At 40.3% G+C, this 21,172-nt stretch overlaps 2 protein-coding genes across 6 annotated transcripts; both read right to left on the bottom strand.

Moving 5' to 3' along the window:
* Positions 1-1,274: 1,274 nt before the first annotated feature.
* On the bottom strand, positions 1,275-9,390 carry ap1ar (adaptor related protein complex 1 associated regulatory protein). 4 transcript variants are annotated; one of them, XM_034883424.1, is made up of 10 exons: positions 9,169-9,390; positions 7,017-7,065; positions 6,895-6,921; positions 6,208-6,233; positions 6,011-6,107; positions 5,740-5,838; positions 4,408-4,472; positions 3,274-3,347; positions 2,991-3,113; positions 1,275-1,928 (listed from the first exon to the last, which is right to left on the bottom strand). In XM_034883424.1, exons 1-10 carry the CDS (start codon positions 9,237-9,239, stop codon positions 1,657-1,659), a joined length of 903 nt encoding a protein of 300 aa, XP_034739315.1. In that variant the 5' UTR covers positions 9,240-9,390; the 3' UTR covers positions 1,275-1,656. The 4 variants fall into 4 exon arrangements, with proteins under 4 accessions (XP_034739315.1, XP_034739316.1, XP_034739317.1 ...); XM_034883425.1 differs by having other exon boundaries at positions 4,408-4,469; XM_034883426.1 differs by lacking the exon at positions 5,740-5,838.
* A 349-nt stretch (positions 9,391-9,739) lies between these two features.
* Positions 9,740-19,120, bottom strand: LOC117951640 (cilia- and flagella-associated protein 100-like). 2 transcript variants are annotated; one of them, XM_034883420.1, is made up of 16 exons: positions 18,946-19,015; positions 17,157-17,228; positions 17,005-17,037; positions 16,799-16,902; positions 15,640-15,871; positions 15,494-15,558; positions 14,572-14,735; positions 14,407-14,487; positions 14,042-14,226; positions 13,374-13,458; positions 12,059-12,101; positions 11,815-11,969; positions 11,488-11,617; positions 11,181-11,383; positions 10,563-10,656; positions 9,740-10,006 (listed from the first exon to the last, which is right to left on the bottom strand). In XM_034883420.1, the coding sequence occupies exons 2-16, from the start codon at positions 17,194-17,196 to the stop codon at positions 9,881-9,883; spliced, it is 1,740 nt and encodes a 579-aa protein (XP_034739311.1). In that variant the 5' UTR covers positions 17,197-17,228; positions 18,946-19,015; the 3' UTR covers positions 9,740-9,880. The 2 variants fall into 2 exon arrangements, with proteins under 2 accessions (XP_034739311.1, XP_034739309.1); XM_034883418.1 differs by having other exon boundaries at positions 17,005-17,228; positions 18,946-19,120.
* Between the last annotated feature and the right edge of the window lie 2,052 nt (positions 19,121-21,172).

Genomic DNA, 21,172 nt, shown 5'->3' with positions numbered 1-21,172 from the left:
ATTGGATATATTGTAGGGACATGACTAAGTTTCCAGCTCAAGAGTCATCTTTGCATGTTTTGTAACTTCTAAACTTTTTTAATCCACTCACACGATCCCCACAAAGTATTGCTTTCATTCTCTGCAGTAAACCGTCATATAATGATTAATAAATGGTTTTAAATCCCGAATAACTGGCCTGGACTTCACATCAGATTAAATAAAAAGTCACTTAAAAATGATTTGTCTCCTGCCTGCAACCAATCAGATTTTTTTTAAGATGGTATATATAAATATTCTGCAATGACTGCCCTGTATTTCATAGCAACTATCCACATTAACAGTTTAATAATTTAGCTTCACCCCAGTTGTTTGGATATCTGACTTAGAATTAGTGCTGCCAAAATATTGCTTATTGCAGCCTCTAAACGTATTTCATTCCATACTTTCCAGGCTATTATTACCATGAACCAGTTCATTGGAATGACTTGTATTTCAAAAGATGGTCTCCATCTATGAAAAAAGGCCAGTTAAAATAATATATTTGTTGCAGTTTGCATGCTTTTTCCAATCATGGACATGCTAATAATGTAGAGAGGCACAAAGACCTGCTGTCCTTAATAAAGCAATATATGTCTTTTGTGGTGTGGATGTCATGGTGCTTGGCAATGATGTCGCTGTTCTGTGCTATTGGTTTTGACATAAAAAAAGAGATCTAATGAAGTCAAAGTGTCTAATAAATGGAAAGAAAAAGGGCAGTTTACAAGCCGGATGTCCTAAAATAGACCAATGGGCGCATTAAGAGGAGCCATTGTATGTGTTTAATTGTTTTATAAAATGTCTCTTGTTGGCAGATGTTCTCTGATGGAAATGTGTATCTTTAGAAACAAACTACTGAGCATATCAGTTAGTGTTTTCATGCTTGGGCTTCTTTTTTTGAGCTGTTGTGAACACAAGACTGTAAGCCCAGAGAGGCCGACACATTGAATTAGATTTAAAAAGTGGGGAAAAAGTGGGCTGAAATTAAGCCGAGAGACTGAGGCTTTGAGTTTGTTGATGCTTTTTTCTGTTTGTGTTGGTCCCCCCCCCCCCCCCACACACACACACACACCAAAAGAAATGCTAGAATTCTCTCAGCATTGCCACTGACCAAGGCCCTGGCCTCAGTGATGTCGTTGGTCCCCAAGCACTGCAAGCAACTAGTAATTAGGACATAGTCATGCTGGCATTTGAAAGTAACTTACTAAGTTGAGTTAGAAATATAAGTTAGAAATATGTCCTTTCCATCAGTGATGTTTTTAACACACAGCCACTAAATTCCCAATCTGCTTTTGCTTTAGAGTACCTTGGCCTTTTCTGTAGCATCACCTGGACTCTGGACATTGACAACAAGCACTTACTGAACAATGTGTCAAATGGTAGTGGATGCTAACTGATCTGTTCAAGTTACAATGCATAAATGGTCGGCAAATGAAGGCACTGGAAAAAAATGAGTATTTGATAAAGACGTCACTACGTTTTACTGTAGTAACACACACAACATATTCCTAAGCAGCATCCCACTCTCATATTACAGAAGATATGAGGAGCAGTAGGTACATTTCATTTCATGAGGCAAAAAGCTGGTGAGCTTTGACATGAAGTGGACACAACAAACGTCTCCTTTGGTGCTGGACACTATCTGTCCTGATTGTCCAAGCTGAGGCTACGGTCCAAGGCGTCCTCAGAGGGAGTGTCTAGGACAGGATTGACAAATCCCTCAAATTCAGTGTCTGCGTTGTCCTCTGGAAGGCTACTCACAAAGTCATTCTCCCACTCCAGCGCGGTGGAGTCCTCGGAGGCCGAGGTCGGGCCGCTGGTCAGCGGCTTGGCGCCAGGCCGCAGGGCCGCGCGGAGGATGTCCTCCTCCGTCCGGGACCTCTCCCAGGCTGGAAGTGCACGATTGATTCCTGCAACACAAGGACGAGAGTTTTCATTCTGACAGCAGAAGGCAACGAAGTCAAAAAGTGCTGCAGGCTCAGAGTATCCAAGTAACCTGTTCCAAACTTGATTTAAAACTTAATCTACATTTCTTTTTATGGAACCTAACCTAGATGCCATATATGTATATCAGGGTTTTCCCTACTATTATACGGTCGGTGCAGCATCTAGGTTCAGAAAAATGTAATATCAAATCGGGAGCATCTAAAATTACTTTTTTTTTTTCAAGAACTAATGGTTGTAGTTGGTTTCTGATGGACTTATTTAGCAAGTTTTTTATATTAAGTTCTTGATTGTTTTGATTATGAATTATCTGCTCTAGCTTGTCCAACGTTTTAGACACAGATTATGTAGTAAGGGTTCAAAAGTATGTCAAACCTTTTTTTAAAGGTAACATTTTCTCAAGTGAGGACACGTAAACCCCCAGACAAATACGTACGTGCAACAAGTCTTCCACAAACCGAGGATAAACCCATAGATCCAGTACAGGATCTTTGGTTTTATAGTCAGAGCTGAATTCACTGTGTAAATATAAAAATATATATACAGACGGCCCCCGTGAGGTCATGCATATTATTATGCATTGTTGCAAGGCAGGTCACTGTGGGACTCCTGCCATGCAACCACGATGCATAAAAATACAAATGACCATGTATGAATCATACTAAAATGATTAAATTATATTGTTGTGATTTTAGGTGTCTTAATAGATAAAATGGACGTGAAAAGAAAAGTGTTTCTGCTGAATGGCAGACAAGAATCCTCGCATACCGACATATTTAATTCCTGTTTAAATATTTTGGATGGACTTTTGAAGAGGGCTGATACATATAAGATACACTGCATGGACTTTAACAAATGGCCTGTTCTGCCTCTTCTTCCCCCTCTTTGCTGCAGTGTTGCTGAAAAATAACCAGAGCCCTGTTCCTGAGGCTCAGAAAGCTCTGCCTTGGTCCTCCTCCGGTGGGATCCCAGTTGGAACTTCAATCAGGGCGTTGCAGGAACGCTTGGTGTTCCCAAGAAACCCTCACCTTCCTCGTCTTCCCACTCTAGATCCAGGGAGGTCCCGTCATCGTTGGTGGAGCGGGTCTTGGTGGTGAAGTCCCAGCTGCACTCCGTGTTGGGGGTCACCACGTTGGTGTCAGACGGCAGTCCTGCCAACAAAGAGTCAATTATAACAGCAGCGTGCATGGAACTCGAATACCTTTTCACAGAGATGCAGTATGCTCCAGACTGACACACACCTGCATGTATGGTACAGAATGTCTGTGTATTATAGGAGTTAATATCATCAAGGCCAGACGGTTCACTTACTGTTGCCCCTGAAAGAGTCCGACTGGGCTTTCACATTCTGGAGGTAGACGTCAAAATCCTGGCCCGCGTTTTGTCTGGAACGGGGCGTGACAACAAAAGCAGAACTGTAAGAGCAATCACAATGGGTCTGAATAATTCCCTAATAGTTGAATTAATATTACATTTTAAATGATGCCACTTTATATTCTTTCAGTCCTTTTTGCACATTGCCTGTTTGTATTGTTTGCTTGTTGGTTGTTTTTTGACTGTAGAAAAAATGCCGCTGTAACAAGAGAATTTCCCCTTCGTGAGATAAATAAAGTATTATCTAATCTAATCAAGGCTTTTAGTGATACCGGTTCCTCTTTGTTTGTAGCTCCCTTCTGGCACAGTGAAAATGACTTAATTGAGTTATGAGACTGGCATAGGTTACACTGCAGGAACCAACGGTGTGCTCACATCGTTAAATCAATGTTCCTGTTGAGATCTTAAAAAAGAAATATGTCGGATTGTCTGTCAAATAGCGACAAATTTGACATCCAAGGTGCTGACAGATAGAGTTGTTGATTATTACTACTTGTTATAGGAGTTGCCGTGGTTCAGTGGGTAACTTAATAAAAAAAAAGTTGTCATATTTGCTGAAACTGTCACTCTATACTGACAGAAGCTAACCCAAGACAAGAAATCCTGTCTTCTGCCTTTTTTTCTGAAAAAAAATCGAGGTGAAAAACAGAATCTTGATTCATTTTTGATCAGCACTGTCCGGTTTTGGAGCGCGAGCGCAGTACATGAGCCATCATTGACACGGTGTTAGAGACTCCTCGGCTCTGATTGGTTGTTTTTCTTATGCCGTTGGAAGCCCCGGGGGAAGGCAGAGAAACAAGAGTGTGTTGTTGTTGTCGTTGTTGTCGTCGTCGTCCCCCCCCCCCCCCCCGAATGGGAAAGCAAGCAATTTTTTTATGAACGTTACCAACTGTAGCTTTAACTTATTCTCCCTTTAAATAAATTCTGGAGAGAGAGAGAGAGAGAGAGAGAGAGTATACACACACACACACATACTCAGTACGCCTACTAAAATCTATGCAGCGCCTCATGACCGCAGCTTGTCCTCAGCTACACAGCTATCCTGTTGTCTGATGAACTCAAGTGACTCACTTTCTTTGCTGAGTTTCACCGCCGGAGCCATCTGCTTTCCCCCGTGTCCTCTGGGCAGGCAGCTGCTAACAAAAAATAAAAACACGGATCAAGTAAAAAGACAGTCCTGTTTAATCCCATGACTCCAAAAAAAAAAATGTAAGACTGTTTTTAATAGCAGTTATTGTGCAATCAGGTAAAAAAATTTAAGCAAAAAACAAGATCGTAAAACAAAGCAACACCAGAGGAGCAGAGGAATGTGGCATGAAAAGCAAAGAAATCTCAATCCCGGCTGGGTCCCATTTCCATTATACCACATTCTATGAAAAGCCATTTCCCTGCAGCAGTATAGCAAATATATAGCCATGAAATATGTCCTAACGATACTATTACATGCTAATAGACCATATTTCTCATTTCACTGCTTGTACTTGTGAATAAGGGTCACCGCAAGTTTATTCTATTGTATATTGTACTCATCTGTCTATAAATCCATCCTGAAGTGCCCAATACTAAAAATACTGACCATTAGCAGTTACTCTACAGCACATGTGTCAAACTCAAGGCCCGCGGGACAAACCCGGCCCCTCACAGGTGTTAATTTGGCCGCATATTAATTAAGGTCCTCAATAAATGTAATGTTGTTGTGCGGCAAACGAAAAGGACGGAAAACTTTTGTTTTTCTAAAACTGCAATGACACGCCACTCAAAGCAGAATTTGGCAGATCTTCTGACGTTAGGGTGCAGAAATTCCCCCAGAAGGAGAGAGTTTTCATATTCAGGCTGAAATGCAGGTGGGTGTGCGACGGCTGTGTGGTAGCCTGCTTTTAAAAATGTAACCAATGTTTTGCTGGCGTTTGTTAAGATTAACAAATGTAGAAGTCGACAAAAAGCACTGGAGGAAGAAACTAAAAATGGCGAAAAAATGCGGAAAAAAAAAACGTCAAAAAAAGCACCACACAGTATAATACAGTGAAAGATACTTTACTTTTTCTCAATAAAAGGCATCTCAATAAACTCTACATGTCTGGCCATTGATGCGAGTCACATTTTGAACGGTGTGGAGTTGAGTTTGACACCCCTGCACTGTTGAAAACGCCGACGTTGCTTACAAGTCGTTTGTCTGGTAAGCACTGAGGCGTACAACAGTTTCCCAGGCTGGATGACAAGGACGTGTTAATACGGGCAAAAAGAAGACAAAGGAAATATCACTGTGTCCCTTTAAGACACAAGAGGCTGAGGACTTGAAACAGTGCATAGCTTCTGCACAGGGCCAGCAGGTTAGAGGAGAAGTTGTTTTAACCAAGCAGTGAGTCAAACTGGCAGAAGGGAGCGCGCTCAGTGCCGCCTCACCTCCTTCAAGTTTCGCTGACGCGCCAACCTGGCGGCCTCACGCTGGGCAGCAATTCTAGCCTCCTCTTCTAGCCTTAACTTCTCCTCTTGTGCTTCTAACTGAGCAGACGGAACAAAACGAAACAAAACACAAAACACACAACAGAAAATTACAAAAACAGAAAAAACAATGTGGCAAATGAAAACTTGAAAATAAGGCAAAATAAGACCTAACACACGAAAAAGGAAATAACGGTGGCTGTAAGTCTAACAAAGACAGACTGTGTCTTACCTCCGATTGTATCTTCTGGTCGATCAGGATCTGCCTGTCTGAGAGCGCGGTGTAGCGCTGCTCTTTGAGGTGTTTGAGCTCATCTTCACTGATCGGCCTAATCGAAAGAGCAATAAACCATACTTGAATGGTAAGCTGTTCTCTTGCCAAAGAATACTCGGGATTATTGGTTTTAAAAGTCAGACCAGATCTCTTACCTCGGGCAGGGCTGTGGGCTCTCGGCCTGCAACGCAACAAACAACATTTAACCATACAGCGGTGGATATCAGCAAATGCATCTTCCCCCGCTGCACTGTTTGACTCAAGCGCTACTAGTCTGGGACTCTGCAGATGCTAATCGAGTTACTCCCAGAGTGATGGTTAGTGGCTGCACCCATCATCTTCCATCCCTCATTGGAGGAGCTAACAGAGGCAACTCTGAAGAGAGTCTGAAACTAAAACTAAAAAATGCATTTTATTTTTAAAAGCGCTTTTATTTAACACTAAAGACACGTTAGACACATGGGCACCCGGGTAGCTCAGTTGGTAGAGCGGGCCCCAGTTCGACTCTGACCTGTGGCCCTTAACTGCATGTCATCCCCCCCCCCCCCCCCCCTCCTTCATTTCTTCAGCTGTCCTGTCAATAAAGGCCTAAAATGCCCAAGAAAGTATCTTGAAAAAAAAATAAATGAAATATACACATTATTTAACATAAGCACCAACATATTGCAGTTTTAATTAGACTATACATCTTATAAGAACCCTTACTAATTATTTTGCAATGTAGTAGTCCTGAAAAGTAGAACAACAGAAGAGTTGAGAGAAAAGTCACTAACAGTATTTTCCTTTATTTAGGTAATAAAGGTTTGTATGAAGAACACACACCGTAACATGGTTTGACTTACCTCATCACTTTCGACCAGATTTTCAAACTGCAACATATAAACACACAATTAGACATACATCAGAATACTGAGTGGTCATCAATTATAACAGAAAACAATACTAGCAAAAGTACAACTCCCACCTCTATTGTATAATGTTCCCCTGTGGTGCTGCTTCGGAAGTATTTTGACCTGTGGAATAATTAAAAGTATGAACACAGCGGTAATCATCTAGCTGCAATTTCATATGACACAGTTGTATGATGAATATATTTTATTATACTATATTACATTATACCAATGTCATCACATTTGACAAAGCACCAGCTGTGTTTATGGTAGATCTGTAGCTCTGATATCACAATATTTTCTGTGGCAATACTGTATCGATACACAGACGCCAAGTATCAATCTTTTATTATATAAGTGTTGGTCACTTTGTCCCATTTTGCGGCAATACAACCAGAGAAATTTATGTCTTTAGATGAAACAGATGTTGACAAAGTTAATTTCAAATTATTTGAAATTGGGAAAAATTAGAAGTTGGAAAAAAAGTTATAAATTGCAATATCTCGCAATATGTTTAAAATCGCAACGGTATTGTGTCGTGGCGTAAGTATCGTCATGATATGGTATCAGGAGGCGTCTGGTGATTCCCACCCCTATGAACTACGTGTCTATTTTCTCAGAACTCAACAGGTAAATTGGCCTACTCGCCTTTCTGTCACACACTTGATTATTTCTTTTAAACCCTTAAACACATTAAAGAACAATAAAAAGCAGCACTTTCTTTCATATTGAATGGTTCTGATCAGAGTACAGTAGTAGTGAACGCAGTGTTACAGCCACGTTGCAATGGGATTTGTGACTGCTGTGCTGACTTATGTGGTTGTCACTGAGGAGTTACTGTTGTGTTACACAGTGCAACATGTCTAAAAGCATCTAATGCAATTTTTAATATAGTTTGATGCCACCGCTGAACGTCATCAATAAGTTTGGAATCTGAATATGATTGCAAAAAAAACAAATGACACTAATCAGTTTAAGAGGTTCATTATTGTCACGCTAAGTTTACATGCAATGGCCTTTGAATTTGTAGCTCAAGTTGGGATAAGGAATCTACAGAGTTCTTTTTTTTTTCTTTATTACAGCTTTCAGCTTTGATCCAGAATGAAAAACTGTGGAATTCTGCAGCCTTTGGTGTGGCTGTGGTGATAAGGTATGAAGGAATGTATGGATTTAAGAGTTCATAGGTTGATAGCCTAAATCTTACAGGGAATTGTACTGCTGCTGGGGGAAAAAAAAGCTTTTTAATGGCAGACATTGGACTTGTCATAGCAAGAAAGGCACAGATGTCACTATTTTAGGACATCGATCTGCCTAAATCCAATGCAGTCATAATTAACGTTATTGATCCCACCTGTGTTTTTGGGGCTGTCAGTCTACTTGGCTTATATCCTTGATGAAGTTACGATTGATTTAATCTTTAAGATGTTTACCTCATATTCAGGCCAAATGAAAAACTAATTTAACTGGATTTTAGTTTTAAATGTCACTTTATTGAGTGGGGCACAAACCCTAGGGCCACATTTTTATTACTTCAGTTAAAATGACATTGTCATTTTTTTCAAATTTGGACTAAGGACCTAATGTAAGCAGCTAAAGTGGACGTTAAACTAAATGATAAAGGCCAACCCTAATAACTTCTACTGTACAGTATCTGTCAGCCCCAATATGTAAAATACGGATGTGGGGAATGAGTGTGATACAGCTTGCTGCTGGAAGAGAGAAGCCTTCTGTATTCTTAACAAAGCATAAAGTCAGACTAAAAAACATCAATTATTAACCTAAAATGCAATGGCCTACAAACAACGCAGGAAACAGACATCGGGGACTCAGTATATGACAAATTTAAATTTAAATTTGAACTTCTTAAACAGCCCTTGGTCCGTTTGTCTCTCATGCTAATAATCTAACGTTAGTCTATTTAGACCTAGCTAGCTAGCTACATGTCCACACTGTTGTCAATAGGGGTGGGGTCTTGGTTCCTGTTGGCATTGGCTGGCTGCAGGTTAGACCCCTTTGAGACCCTACAATGGCGTAACCAGTAGTTCATTGACTGACCTATATCTTTGGGTCACCACCAGGTTCACACATTGAGCTGTCAATGAGTCTTAATATATCACTTATCGGCTAAGCAACTTTTAGCTAACGTTAGCAGTAACCGGCTACGCTGGCTTAGATGATGCTTTTTATGCTAGTTAGCTCACCTAGCTAATGCCATGTTTCACTTACCCGCCTCCTCTCTGGATCCTGTTGGCCTCTCTCCTGAAGAGCCCAACGCAGTATCCCCAGCAGTTACCCATCGCATTGTCAAATAGTACTATTATCTAGCTGCCTAGGTAGTAATGTCCTGACAGCTGCTGCTGCATTGGTAGTTACATCTCCAAGTACAGTCCTGCTCCAACCACTTCCTCATTCTCCTTCCTCTCCCAGTGATGAACGCGAGTACATAAATGTTCAATACCACCACCTACTGTCACTTTCTTGTCATTTTTTAGGATTTATGCCCCGGTTTATGACATAACCTAATGTAAAGACAGTATTTTGAAAATGTGGGTCGTATTACTTGCAATGCACAGATGGAGGCAAATTTCAATATAAGTTATCAGATCATTGTGTGAATTTACTGGGGTCAATAAGACTTGTACACTATATGGAGTCCAACAGGGTTGGAGCAGGAAAACATGTTTTGATAATTAATCATAATAATCAAAATATCTAAAGTGCTAAGATTAAACAGTTAAAGAGCCAGTTTTCAATGCAATCAGACTGCTTTATTGTACTTTATACACAGGTCCTTCTATTACACGTGTTAACATTTTGGATTTTATTTGATTTTATGTTGTATGGGGTGTAGGCAACGAAATATCATGATCATTTTCACTCCTGTTCAGAACTGTTGTGTTGAAGGCATGATAGCACACAACTGGTTTTCTTTTGTGTTTTACTCCGTGTCCTCAGAGGTGAAGAGGTGGGCATGCATCTCATCCTCAGTAGGGGTGTTCTCCACATTGCTCACTCTGACTTTCTGGGCAACAGGCTTGCATCTGGGCATGAGCTTTCTCCCACTCTGAAAGAAAATGGGAATGAGTATAAGCAATGCGCATGTGGTTTTGTGTTTTTTTTTATTTTACTTATACAGTTTCAGTTTTTAAGCCAGGTTCTAATTCATTAAAGATGCCTTTCCACATATATTTCATTACTTTGTGGTAATGTCCGAAGTTCTACCATGAACTCTGTAACAATTATTTTTTAGAAAAAATGCCTTGTTGACCTTATTTCAAGCCATTCTAGTGTGGTATAGAAAGCCTACAGGAAGATTCAGCAGGATGTGAGCCAGTTCTCATTAATATTCAATGAGCTAAGCTGCTTGACTCTGATTGGCTAACACCTAGCCAATGAGAGCGTGGCTATTAGCATCCTTTACAGGGCGATCTCATGAATAATAATGATATACCCAGCTAGGATATAGTCAGCAAACAAAGAAACGTCATGTCACTTTCAACTGCTTTTATATTTTAAGCAAACTTAACATATGCAAATATTTGTACGAACATTAAAAGATTTAGACTAAGACATAAACTGAACAATTTTTCCATACATTACAAATGCAGCAACCAACTTACTATTTTTTTGGAGTCAGCCAGAGATCTCTCCAAGTACCTTCTCATCCTTTCCTTCTGTTTCTCACTCTGCTCTCTCAATTTTTCTTCACGCTGCCTGTGACATGACAAAGGAAGACAGGGAGTTTTGTTGCAATGAATGCCATTGCTATTTTACATCACATTCAGAAGAGGCTTGACTTAGTTGCTCTTTCAACCTTTTCTTGTAGTCAAGAGAAAGCTAGACTATATTTACATTTCCAAGATTGTTCACGTACCGCCAGAATTTCTGTCGGTTGTCCGTTACCTTCAGCTTTCTTTGTGTTGGCATTTTAAACTCCAGTGGATTGCTGAGGACTGTGGTTAACTGCTCCCCAGATCTTTGCAGGATAAATCCGGACAGCTAGCTAGACTATCTGAGTTTTCCTTTGGACGACTAAAGCTACCTTTGAATCTTCCCGTTACACCAAAAAATGTTCCTTCCCAATGCTATTTTGGCAATAAGCGCCCCCCAGAGACGATTGTGATTGGTTAAAAGAAATGCTGTTTTTCTTGTGTGAAGTAGCCAGAGTGCCTTCTTAGGAAGGTGGAGGAAAGTCTGGCAATGCAAGACTAAGAGAATTTATGTTCACCGCAACATACCTGCTCCTCCTCTCGCTGTCCTTGATCTTCTTCATCATCTCTAAGCGATCTTCGGGGATGCTCTCGAGCGCCTGCAGCAGTAAAGACATGCGGTTCTCAATATTGGCCAGCTTCTCCAAGGTGCTGAGGTTGGTAATCCTGTCATCCACGCAGCAGCGATGGACCTCTGCCACCTTCTCACCCAGAGCATCCAACATAACATCCTGCAAGCAAAAGGAGTGGAAATGAAAAGGGTACATGATTTCTGGGTGTTGTTAGCACTCAGATTTTGGACAGAAATGTAGACAAACACATTCTGCTTCCTTACCTGGTCTTCTTTTTTCAATGAAACATGGAGCTGAACCTTCTGTCTGAGCTTTGTGCCTCGTGCCTTCTCAATGTCGATTCTCTGGTTTATGTCGTTAATCTGTAATGTTAGCTGCTCCTCATCCTTTTCACTTCAGACGGACAGGTTTGAGCATTCAATTGATTTGGTAAAGTGGAGGGGACAAGGGAGTAAACAGTGTACAGGGAAAAAAATGATTATAATAGGTCTGAAATTAAAAAAGTAAAAAAGTGAGACGTGCAGATTTCAGGAGAGCAAATGAGTCTGCTCATTTTAAAGCAACGCAACACAGAGCCTTGATCCGCTTACATCTTCTTTCTGGTGGCCTCTGTGGACTGTCTGAGCTCTTCCAGCGTCTCTTCAACCCTTGTAGTGTTCTGAATCAAGGACAAGTTCTGCTCCGTCAGCTCTGTCACCAGATCCAGAAGCTGCTGAGGCTCGGTGAAGTACAGCTCTGGCTCATGCTGCAGTAGTGACAAACAAAGAAGGCAAGATAAGTAGGCTATACCCAAGATGAAGAGAGACGTTTTTGTCAAAAAATAGATTGACTCACCTCATATTCTGAGCTGTCACTATCCAGTTTAAAAGTTTCAATCCTGGAAGGAAAAACAGTTTTGGGTTAGGCGAAAGTTTTGATTTGAGTTACATTTAAAATTAATTTACTGCAAGGTGGGTTTTTTTGCAATAGGTTTTTGTTCTTAAATTCAATTTCAAAATGACACTGACATGCTGTTTGCTACAATTGAGAGATAATGAATTTTAAAAGTATGTGTAAGTGATCATAATGTACATATCCACACCAGAAATACATACTTTATATGTCTTTAAAAAGGTAAAAATGAATTTTAAAGCTACGTTTTTTAATCTATATTTCGCCTTATGCTGAACACTTAAAGGTCTCATATTATGCTCATTTTCAGGTTTCTACTTGTATTTGGGGTTCTACTAGATTAGAACATGTTTACATGCTTTTTCTCATACCGTCTGTCTGAATATAACTGTATTCACTCAGTTTCAAACGCTCCGCTTTAGCTTCAGTCTCTTTGAGCCCCCGTTCCAAAAAAGCCGGATCCCTATGGGCAACGTTTCTGGGTCTTCTGCATTTGCTGTCTCTGAGTCTTTGCACCATCATTGCAGCCAGGGAATGCCTGCAACGGCACTGTAGCAGCACTCTCTACATCTATGTAGTAACTTTGTGCGATCACACCTGTACGGAAGTCCTGGTGGCTCGTTTAAAGGAACAGTTTGTGAATACAGGCTGAGTGCATTTCTTTGTGGATTGAGTGTTTTGAGACTTTCACTTCAACCTACTTTATTATCAAAAAATAAAGAAAGAAAATAAGAAATTTAACTTTTTACAATATGGGACATTTATTGGAAGTCCTGGCCCAGCTTATTTAGCACCGCATCAGTGTGTGTGAATGCAAAGGTTAACTACTGGATGTGCAGTGGGCCTGCACGATTAATCATTACAAAATTGCGATCTCAATTCACCATGTTCCCGATTTTTAAATAACTTTAATTTTTTATTTTTTTATAACTTTGATTCTACGGTAATTTAATTTTACGAGCCGACTCTATCACTGCTTTCTTCGGTGAGTTTAAACACAGACTGTATAAAGTAGGTTTTAATGCTCTCCTTTCTTTTCTTTGAAGCCTCTATGTTTACAGGCTTGTGGTGACGCGCAACGTGATATAGGTGCTAAAAAAAATCTATGTTTGGTACGGCCAATTAGTTTTGTTTTTGAAACAATTCCAAGCAAAAAAAATCGGTATTCATATTTTTCCCCGAATCGTGCATGCCAAAGGTGCAGCAAAACAGCCCTCAGGGTTGTGATGGAGGTGTGTGTTTGTTTGTGTTTCCTCACAGTGTGTTGCTGTGGGCTGAGGACAGCCTGGTCTCTCTGATTGAAGGCAGCTCTCCACCTGGACTGGAAACCTTTTTCTCCAAACCTGTGTGCATGTTATTATTCCAATCACACTACATGCACTATCCATACTCACTGTAACAAAGCACTCCTTAAACCACGTTTGAGTCAGAATTAAAAACAACAATATTAGGATATTAAAGGGATAGTTTGGATTTTTTAAAGTGGGTTTGTAATGGGGTAGGTACTTGTCCATAGTCAGTGTATCTACAGCAGATTTGGGTCGACATGCCCCCAGTCTGGAGAAGCAGACAGGAGGACAGAAACAGAAGTTAAGCAATGTACTGCTGAGGACGGGGGGCATTATGGGCCCTTTTAAAACACCAATAACACAATAACAGAAACAACACTTAAAGTGATGTTTTTTCATAGGTGGGTCTCATTTTTAGCTGGTTAACATACGTTTAGCTGCTGCCCCCCTCCACAGCAGTAGATGGCTCAGCTTCTGTGTCGGTACTCCTATCTGATCCTCCAAACTGGAGGTGTGAAGACTGCCATCTACTGCAGGTAATACACTCTGGATAAGTACCACATGCAACCCCCTTTAACCTGTTGTACCATGGTCCTCATGATGTATTTAATGTTGATTCACTTGGGTTTGTACTTGCCGTTCCCAATAGCTGACTCCTCTGGCTCCCTGTTCTGCTCGTCCAAAACGTCTCCATCAGTGAGGACATTAGTCTTGAAAGCCTTGGTCTTCTGGGCCTCCTGCCACTCTGGAGGAGACAACTCGAACAGAAGCTTCTTATATCTTTTGTAGTCTATCAGAATTTCTTCATACTTTTCAAGTTCACTATAAAAAACAAACATTAGATATAACGGAATTGCACATTACATAACTGTCCCGCTTAATTTATAATATTAATTTATAATTCCCATAAGTGTACCTTTTGGGTTAACACTTCAATGCACTTAAACATGGGTAACGTGCACACTCATACGTGTTCATTTTACAAAATGATCAGACTGCTACCTTTTCACGATCCCTATTTCAGCAGTGAGTTTCTTGATCTGAGTGTTCTTCTCCTGTTTGGACTTGGCCTCATGTTCAAAACTGACAAAGGAGACAGGACAACTGTTTGCAATGTGACTCTTTAACCAACACTCAGGCAACGTGTCATATCAGAATGCTTCTTACAACGTTCTGGCCTCCACGGACTTCTTCTCGTTCTCCCTGAGGAACTCTTCAAAGTTGAAGTTGTCTCTCTCGATGATCATCTCGAGCTGTCTCAGCTGTCCCTCCTCTTTTGCAATGGCTTTGTCCATTCTCAAAATCTCAGCCCTCTTTGTCATCAGCGATAACTGAGGAAGGGATAGACGGGGCAAATGAAGCAAGAGGGTCAAGCTAGACTTTTTTTTTTTTAATTTCACAAATTCTTCCTCCAGGCGGCTGGAGCCACAGCACCTCTGCAAAATAGCTTCCGGAAGAAGCTTCTTTTGGTGGAACGTGCACGTTCAAAGGTTGTTTTAATCGTGCAACAGAAAACTCAGATTGGACAGATAGTCTAGCTAGCGGTCTGGATTCACCCTGCAGATATCTGAGGACCAGGTAACCATAGTCCTCAGATTGGACCGATAGTCTAGCTAGCTGTCTGGATTTACTCCGCAGAGATCTGAGGAGCAGTGAAAGCTATAGGGCGTTGTTTCTGTCTCCCTCACGAGGAATTCTAAGTAATGACATCAATTCTGTCAGTGCATCCACATGTTACAAATCTTCCGTGATTGTGCTTCACCCCCACCCCTCCTCCACGCAGTTGCTAGTAGCAAAGGAGGACATAGAGGATTAAAAACATGATGGACTCTTCAGAAGAGGTTATTATCTTCACTTGAGTTTCTGTGCGGGAAAGTCACCGGATGACACAATCTTTTGAAAAGTCATACTGAGAAATGTGGAGTTGTGTGGAGCTGAAATGTAACGGTGTTGTGCGAGGCGACTGAGAGCATCTGACATCATACAAAAAGCAAACATTCAAAAAGCAATCAGCAGCCTTAGAAACTGAATCCAGATGAGACGTTGCTCCTCCTTTATTAAGATCTAAGCAACTCTTGAACTTATTTACCTCCAACACTGCCTTCTGCCGTTCCATGGAGATGAAGTCATGTTTGCTGTCTTTTGTAAAGTTTTCTAGAGACAAGGGACAGACAGCAGTTAACATTCACGGTGGTAAGTTTGCCATGGCGTGCACTCTGCTCTCTCTCCACTCACCTCGTTTCATCATGGCCATCTTCAGCTCATGTCTGCCAGGTGTTTGTTTGGGGACAACTGTCCTTCTTTTGCTTTCTTTCAGATTCTTCATCTTCTCCCTTTCTTCTACGTCTTCTTCTTCCTCCTCTTCCTTCTCCACTTGGTCTTGCAGCTCTTTCCTCAGCTTGGTCATCGTTCGAGCGGCGTGGGTAGTCTTCTCATCGATTGGCAAAGCAAGGAATTTACGCATCCCCTTTGCATAAAGAACAGCAGCAGCACTTTAACATGGCGATCGTGTTTTTTGTGTGCAAAAATTAGCCGTGTTTGAAACCGTTCCCTATCACGGAAATAGTGCACTATATAGTGTGTTTGCCAGTCTGAAGTGGTGTTTGAATTCTCTATAATCCACTATAAAATACCCACAATGCACAGCTAATCTAAGTGAACATACGATGTACCCTATATTTTGCTCCCGTATAACCACATTGCAACATGGTCGTGTTTCAAGGAGTAGAAGGGAAGCGTACATTGAAAAGGAAAAATAAACCAGGCTTTCAGTTATAAACATTGGAAATTCAACATGCAAAATACTGTATGTACATTTTACATTTTACTATCCTCATGAGCGCTCGGTTTGTTTCAGGGACGTGTTAGAAGTATTTTTGTGTATATTTTGTATTTTTGTTCGTTTACGTGATTCTGGGTGCGCCTGCTTCTGTCACACAAAAAACCGTTGCACGTACCGGGCGCATCTACTGACGCAACAATGTTTATCAGATTTCAGTGTGGTGTCCAAAATCTTGTTTGGTCGTTCCCTTTATAGTTCACTATTTAATAAACACTATATAGGGAAGAGTGAGTGAATGAGGCAACGATTTAGAACACAGCAACTGTGTCACACAAGTATCATGCACTACATTAATAAGCGAGCCAGCCTATGACAACTATTACAGTGTGTTGTTGGCTAGTGGCAGTCTCTGCATGCAACATGAGCTTTGTCCATGCAGAATAATGCAGCAGCCTGTGTACTATATGTACAGTATGTATGCACTACGTTGTGTTGAATTCTTTAAATAGCAGATATTGTTTGTTTGACCAAGACAAATTTCCTTGGGGTAATAAAATCTATCTTATCTCATCTCTAATAGTTCTACAGTTGTTTTCAAACACACACACCAACCTCTTTTCGGTCCCCGCTTTCATTTACACTCAGTAGGAAAATGCTTTTACTATCTGGCAATTTGAATGGGCTCTGTCGAGTCTTCTTTCTCCTCTTCTTCATGTCTGCATACAATGCAAATGGAGAAAATGTGTTGTTAAGTTAAACTGTGAACAGTCTACATTCTCATTGTTTCTATTTCACAGATCTGTCACTGCCCACTGTACCTGGTTTACGTGATTTGGCAGCACCATCAGTCTCTGGAACAACAATGCTGCCTGAAGAAATCTCTGGTTGTTTTGTCGGAAACATGATCAATCCCTGAGCGTATTTACAATGTGTCTTATGTGTGACACATGGCTTTATACCAAATATTTACTGGGATGTGGTGAAGACATCTCTGAGGTTACTTCTGGCATCTGGCACCGCACAGCCTCAGCGTTTCATTTGTCTGCAGGTTACAGAAAACAAATCATATGAAAGCCTTTTGGTGGATGTAAAAACAGCGTGAACCCAAATTTTGAAACTATTTAAGTCAGGGGTGTCAAACATACAGCCCGTGGGCCAGAACCGGCCCGCCAACGGGTCCAATCAGGCCCACTGGATGACTTTACAATGTGTGAAAATAGCAGAGAAGTAATTAATTCCAATTCCAAATTTAATATCTGAGTTATTTTCCATAAATGATCCATAATATAAAGTTTTTTCACTTCAGGTCTTCAACTTTATTTTCTTGCTACAATGGCCTTAGGACGCTGTCGTACCAGAAGCAACTTGCGTTTGCCAACATCAAGAGATAGGTATGGGGAACCTTTCATAAGATTATCTTTGGTATGGTGAGTTGTGATGGGTTATTTTAATTCCAAAGGCCAAGGGAACTTCATCAGGATGCATAGTATCCTGGATCCATTAAAGAACTGGCCTTTAATAATAAAAATGTGCATGCCTCTTTGGGGATTTAACATAGGGGGGCGTATACTTATGGCCCTTGTATTTTAAGGAAGAAGATTTATTTATTTACAATACATTATTCATTCACAAAGAAAATTGATGTCCTTTAAGGTTGGATTTTTCACAAAAAAATCAATTAAGGCATTAACATCAATTTCCAAAACATGCTTTTTTATTCCTCTTTTTAATCAACTTTAGCATGGGTGTGTAAACTTTCTCAAGCCATTGTATGTAGAGGGACACAATGTCAGATTCTAGTTCAAATATTTTCATTTCAATTTATATTGTGCCTACTGATTTTTAGGTAAAGTATTAGACACGTTCACTGGAATGACTTTGCTAGGCAACAGATAGGGTCCATGTTTACTTCCTCTCAGCTGTCATTTACATAGGCTGCAACCAAGGACAGTATAAAACCTAGCCAGGTTAGCTCAGTGGTAGAGCAGGCACACATTAACTTCGAGGTTTTTGTCTTGATGCAGAGGTCCAGGGTTTGAATCTGACCTGTGACGATTTCCTGTATGTCTCCCCCCCCCCCCTTCTCACCTAACTGTACCGTCAAAAATTAAAGGTGGAATAGCCCAAATAAAATAATCCTAAAAAAACTTTTAAACCGTGAAATGGGCTACAATGTAGCAGCCATGCCTAATTTGCTGTGTATGGTGTCGGTACTTGAAGGCAACATGAGAGAGAGAGAGGGAGAGAGAGATGGAGAGAGAGAGAGAGAGAGAGAGAGAGAGAGAGAGAGAGGTTGACCAGAAGAACACACAGCATTTTTTTTTAACTAAGGGAATTGGCTAATATGGCCATTTGAATCTTTTTTGAAAAAAGATAACTAACCCTGGTTATAAGATGTAGCGTTCAATTTATCAATCAATCTCAATTTAGAAAACAACAGTTTTACTCTCTACAAGCTTCTTTAAATGTATCTAATATCACAGTTAGACCTTTTTTTAAGTAACTAGCTAGCTAGTTAGCTAAGCTATGCCCGTACGTTAGCTAATGTTAATACATTAAATAAACAGTCTTTGGCTACTCCACAGCACTGTGGAGATAAGCGTTAGCTAGCGTTAGGTCTGGCAACGCGAGACTATGTTGGAAGTAACGTTAAAGTTCACACAAGACTGTTAACTTGCTTCATGATAAACAACCTATAGCTGCTGTACAGGTTAGCAATAAGGTAACTACACTTCTTTAAAAAATGAATTCAACTCTACCGCCAATGCTGTTAGCATCCAACTTTGCTCTTCAGGCTGGGCTGTTACGTTTACCTACTGTTGCCCTGGTAGCTGACGTTTGTCTACTGTTGTCATGGTAACTGTTGCCTTCACGGTATTGCTCTTTTTTTCGGCATTCATAGCTTGTATGCATTGTTTTACCCAATTGTACCCAACTCGTCTGCATACTTGTGTGCATAGCTCGTTATTAGATACCGAGTTCGCAATACTGCAAATAAATATACTGTACATATTGCAATACTTTAATCAGTCATCAGCCATAGGTCAATAGTTACCATTGTGTCATCGTTACCTCTTTCAGTGATAGATAATAGGCTACCTAACAGACATTTATTTAGATTAGAATCTTCAATGTTACAACTTACGTCATTGTTATGTAAACATTGATGGACATTTTAGCCATTGTAAAGAATTTCATTGATTACGTGGTGACTATGTTAAAAAATACATCACACAAGACTAACAGAACGCTTGTAAAATAACATTTCACTTCACTTTCGCTATTTTACTTTAGTTTGATGGCTGCACAAGTAACACTGGCAATTTTCTTTTCATTTCATGTTCATTTGTATAGGAACAGATGTTAGATATGTATGTGTTGGTGTAACAAATCTCCAACGTACAGCATCAAAACATTAATAGCTATTGTAAGTAGTGATTGCCTGTCCATAGAAGGGCTTTTAAACATTTAAAACAAGCATTAAAATTGCCACATTGAAATACATAATGCACATAAACATGCAAGACACATCTATCCCCCCCCCCCCCCCCACACACACACACACACACACACACACACACACACACACACATCCAACCACTCCCCCACACCATCCCACCACACCCCATGTCAGCCCACTACAGTCACTACTGTGACTACAGGTGAGAGTTCCATGAAGGGCTCATCATCAGCCTGCTCATCACTTTTGTAGTCATATTAATTATCCACTAGATGGCATAGACAGATCATGCAATTTGTCTAATGTGGAACTTAATATTTCCTGTGTTGGATTGCCTTCTTAAAGAAGAAAAAAACCAAGATTTCAGGACTATGAGTATGATAGGAATTTGAACAGTGTATCTTTGTGAGTGATCATTTCTTTCCAAGTTAAGTTGACTTGGCTGCCAACACTTCTTTTAGGTCATGGTGTGTACCAGTGAATATTCTTAGAAACTAATACTGTACATTCCCTCCCACGCATCCACACATGACCCTGCACATCTCAGCTCAACAAAGCAGCCCACACGCTACACTTGCTTGTAGGAAATCCCAGTGTCAGATTGCTAGGTTAAAGTAATGCAAACACATGAGGGAGTATTGACTCTTGCAACAGAAAAGGACACGTTGTGTTAGGAAAGAGGAATGGTGTTGTATTCAGATTTGAAGGAAGAGTTTGTCAGGGATGCAACAATTTCCATCAATTTTCCATAGCTCACATTTACTTGTTACATCTTCACAACATTTGTGGCTTAACTGTTTTCAAGTTTAATCAAAATATTGTTCCTAAAGGCAGCCCTTTAGTGCAATTTGCCAGAAAGTTGTTGAGCATACAGTATCAGTGTCTTACAATGTAGATGAGCTGGTAAGCAGCTGGTTTTCTTGCAGCGTTGCATGGGTTGTTTGAGCATTACAGATTGCCTCCGCCTCCTCCGCTTTGTAGCCCAAAGACAGTGGATATCTGGAATTATATAAGAGGTGAATATTCAGCCTTCTATGGATAATGACATTGAAAGCTTTTCTTTAAACATAATTAACACTAACACTTTCAATATGCACAAAATAGGGGGAAATAGACACATCCATATATCACCAAATAAATGAAAATACACTACGGCTGTGTATGGTTAAAAAATACTGTTACCAATACCAATGCCATGACGTTGATACCAGTTCATAAATTATATTGTTTCAATACCAATTTTATAAAACAAAAAGAAATTGCAACATTACACATTATGGCACTAAGTGATTCATTTCATTTTCAGATCCTAATACGTGAGCCGTCTCCGTCGTTTTTCCTGCGTGTCTCTACAGCGTATTGAATTTGATATCTAACCCTAAAACAGAAAGAAAACTCAGAACAGAAAGCATTTCAATTCAATTCAATTTTATTTATAGTATCAATTCATACCAAGAGTTATCTTGAGACACTTTACAGATAGAGTAGGTCTAGACCACACTCTATAATTTACAAGGACCCAACAG

This window comes from Etheostoma cragini, chromosome 10, assembly GCF_013103735.1.
Source record: "Etheostoma cragini isolate CJK2018 chromosome 10, CSU_Ecrag_1.0, whole genome shotgun sequence".
Lineage (NCBI taxonomy): Eukaryota > Metazoa > Chordata > Actinopteri > Perciformes > Percidae > Etheostoma > Etheostoma cragini.
This window is presented reverse-complemented; position numbering and strand designations above follow the sequence as displayed.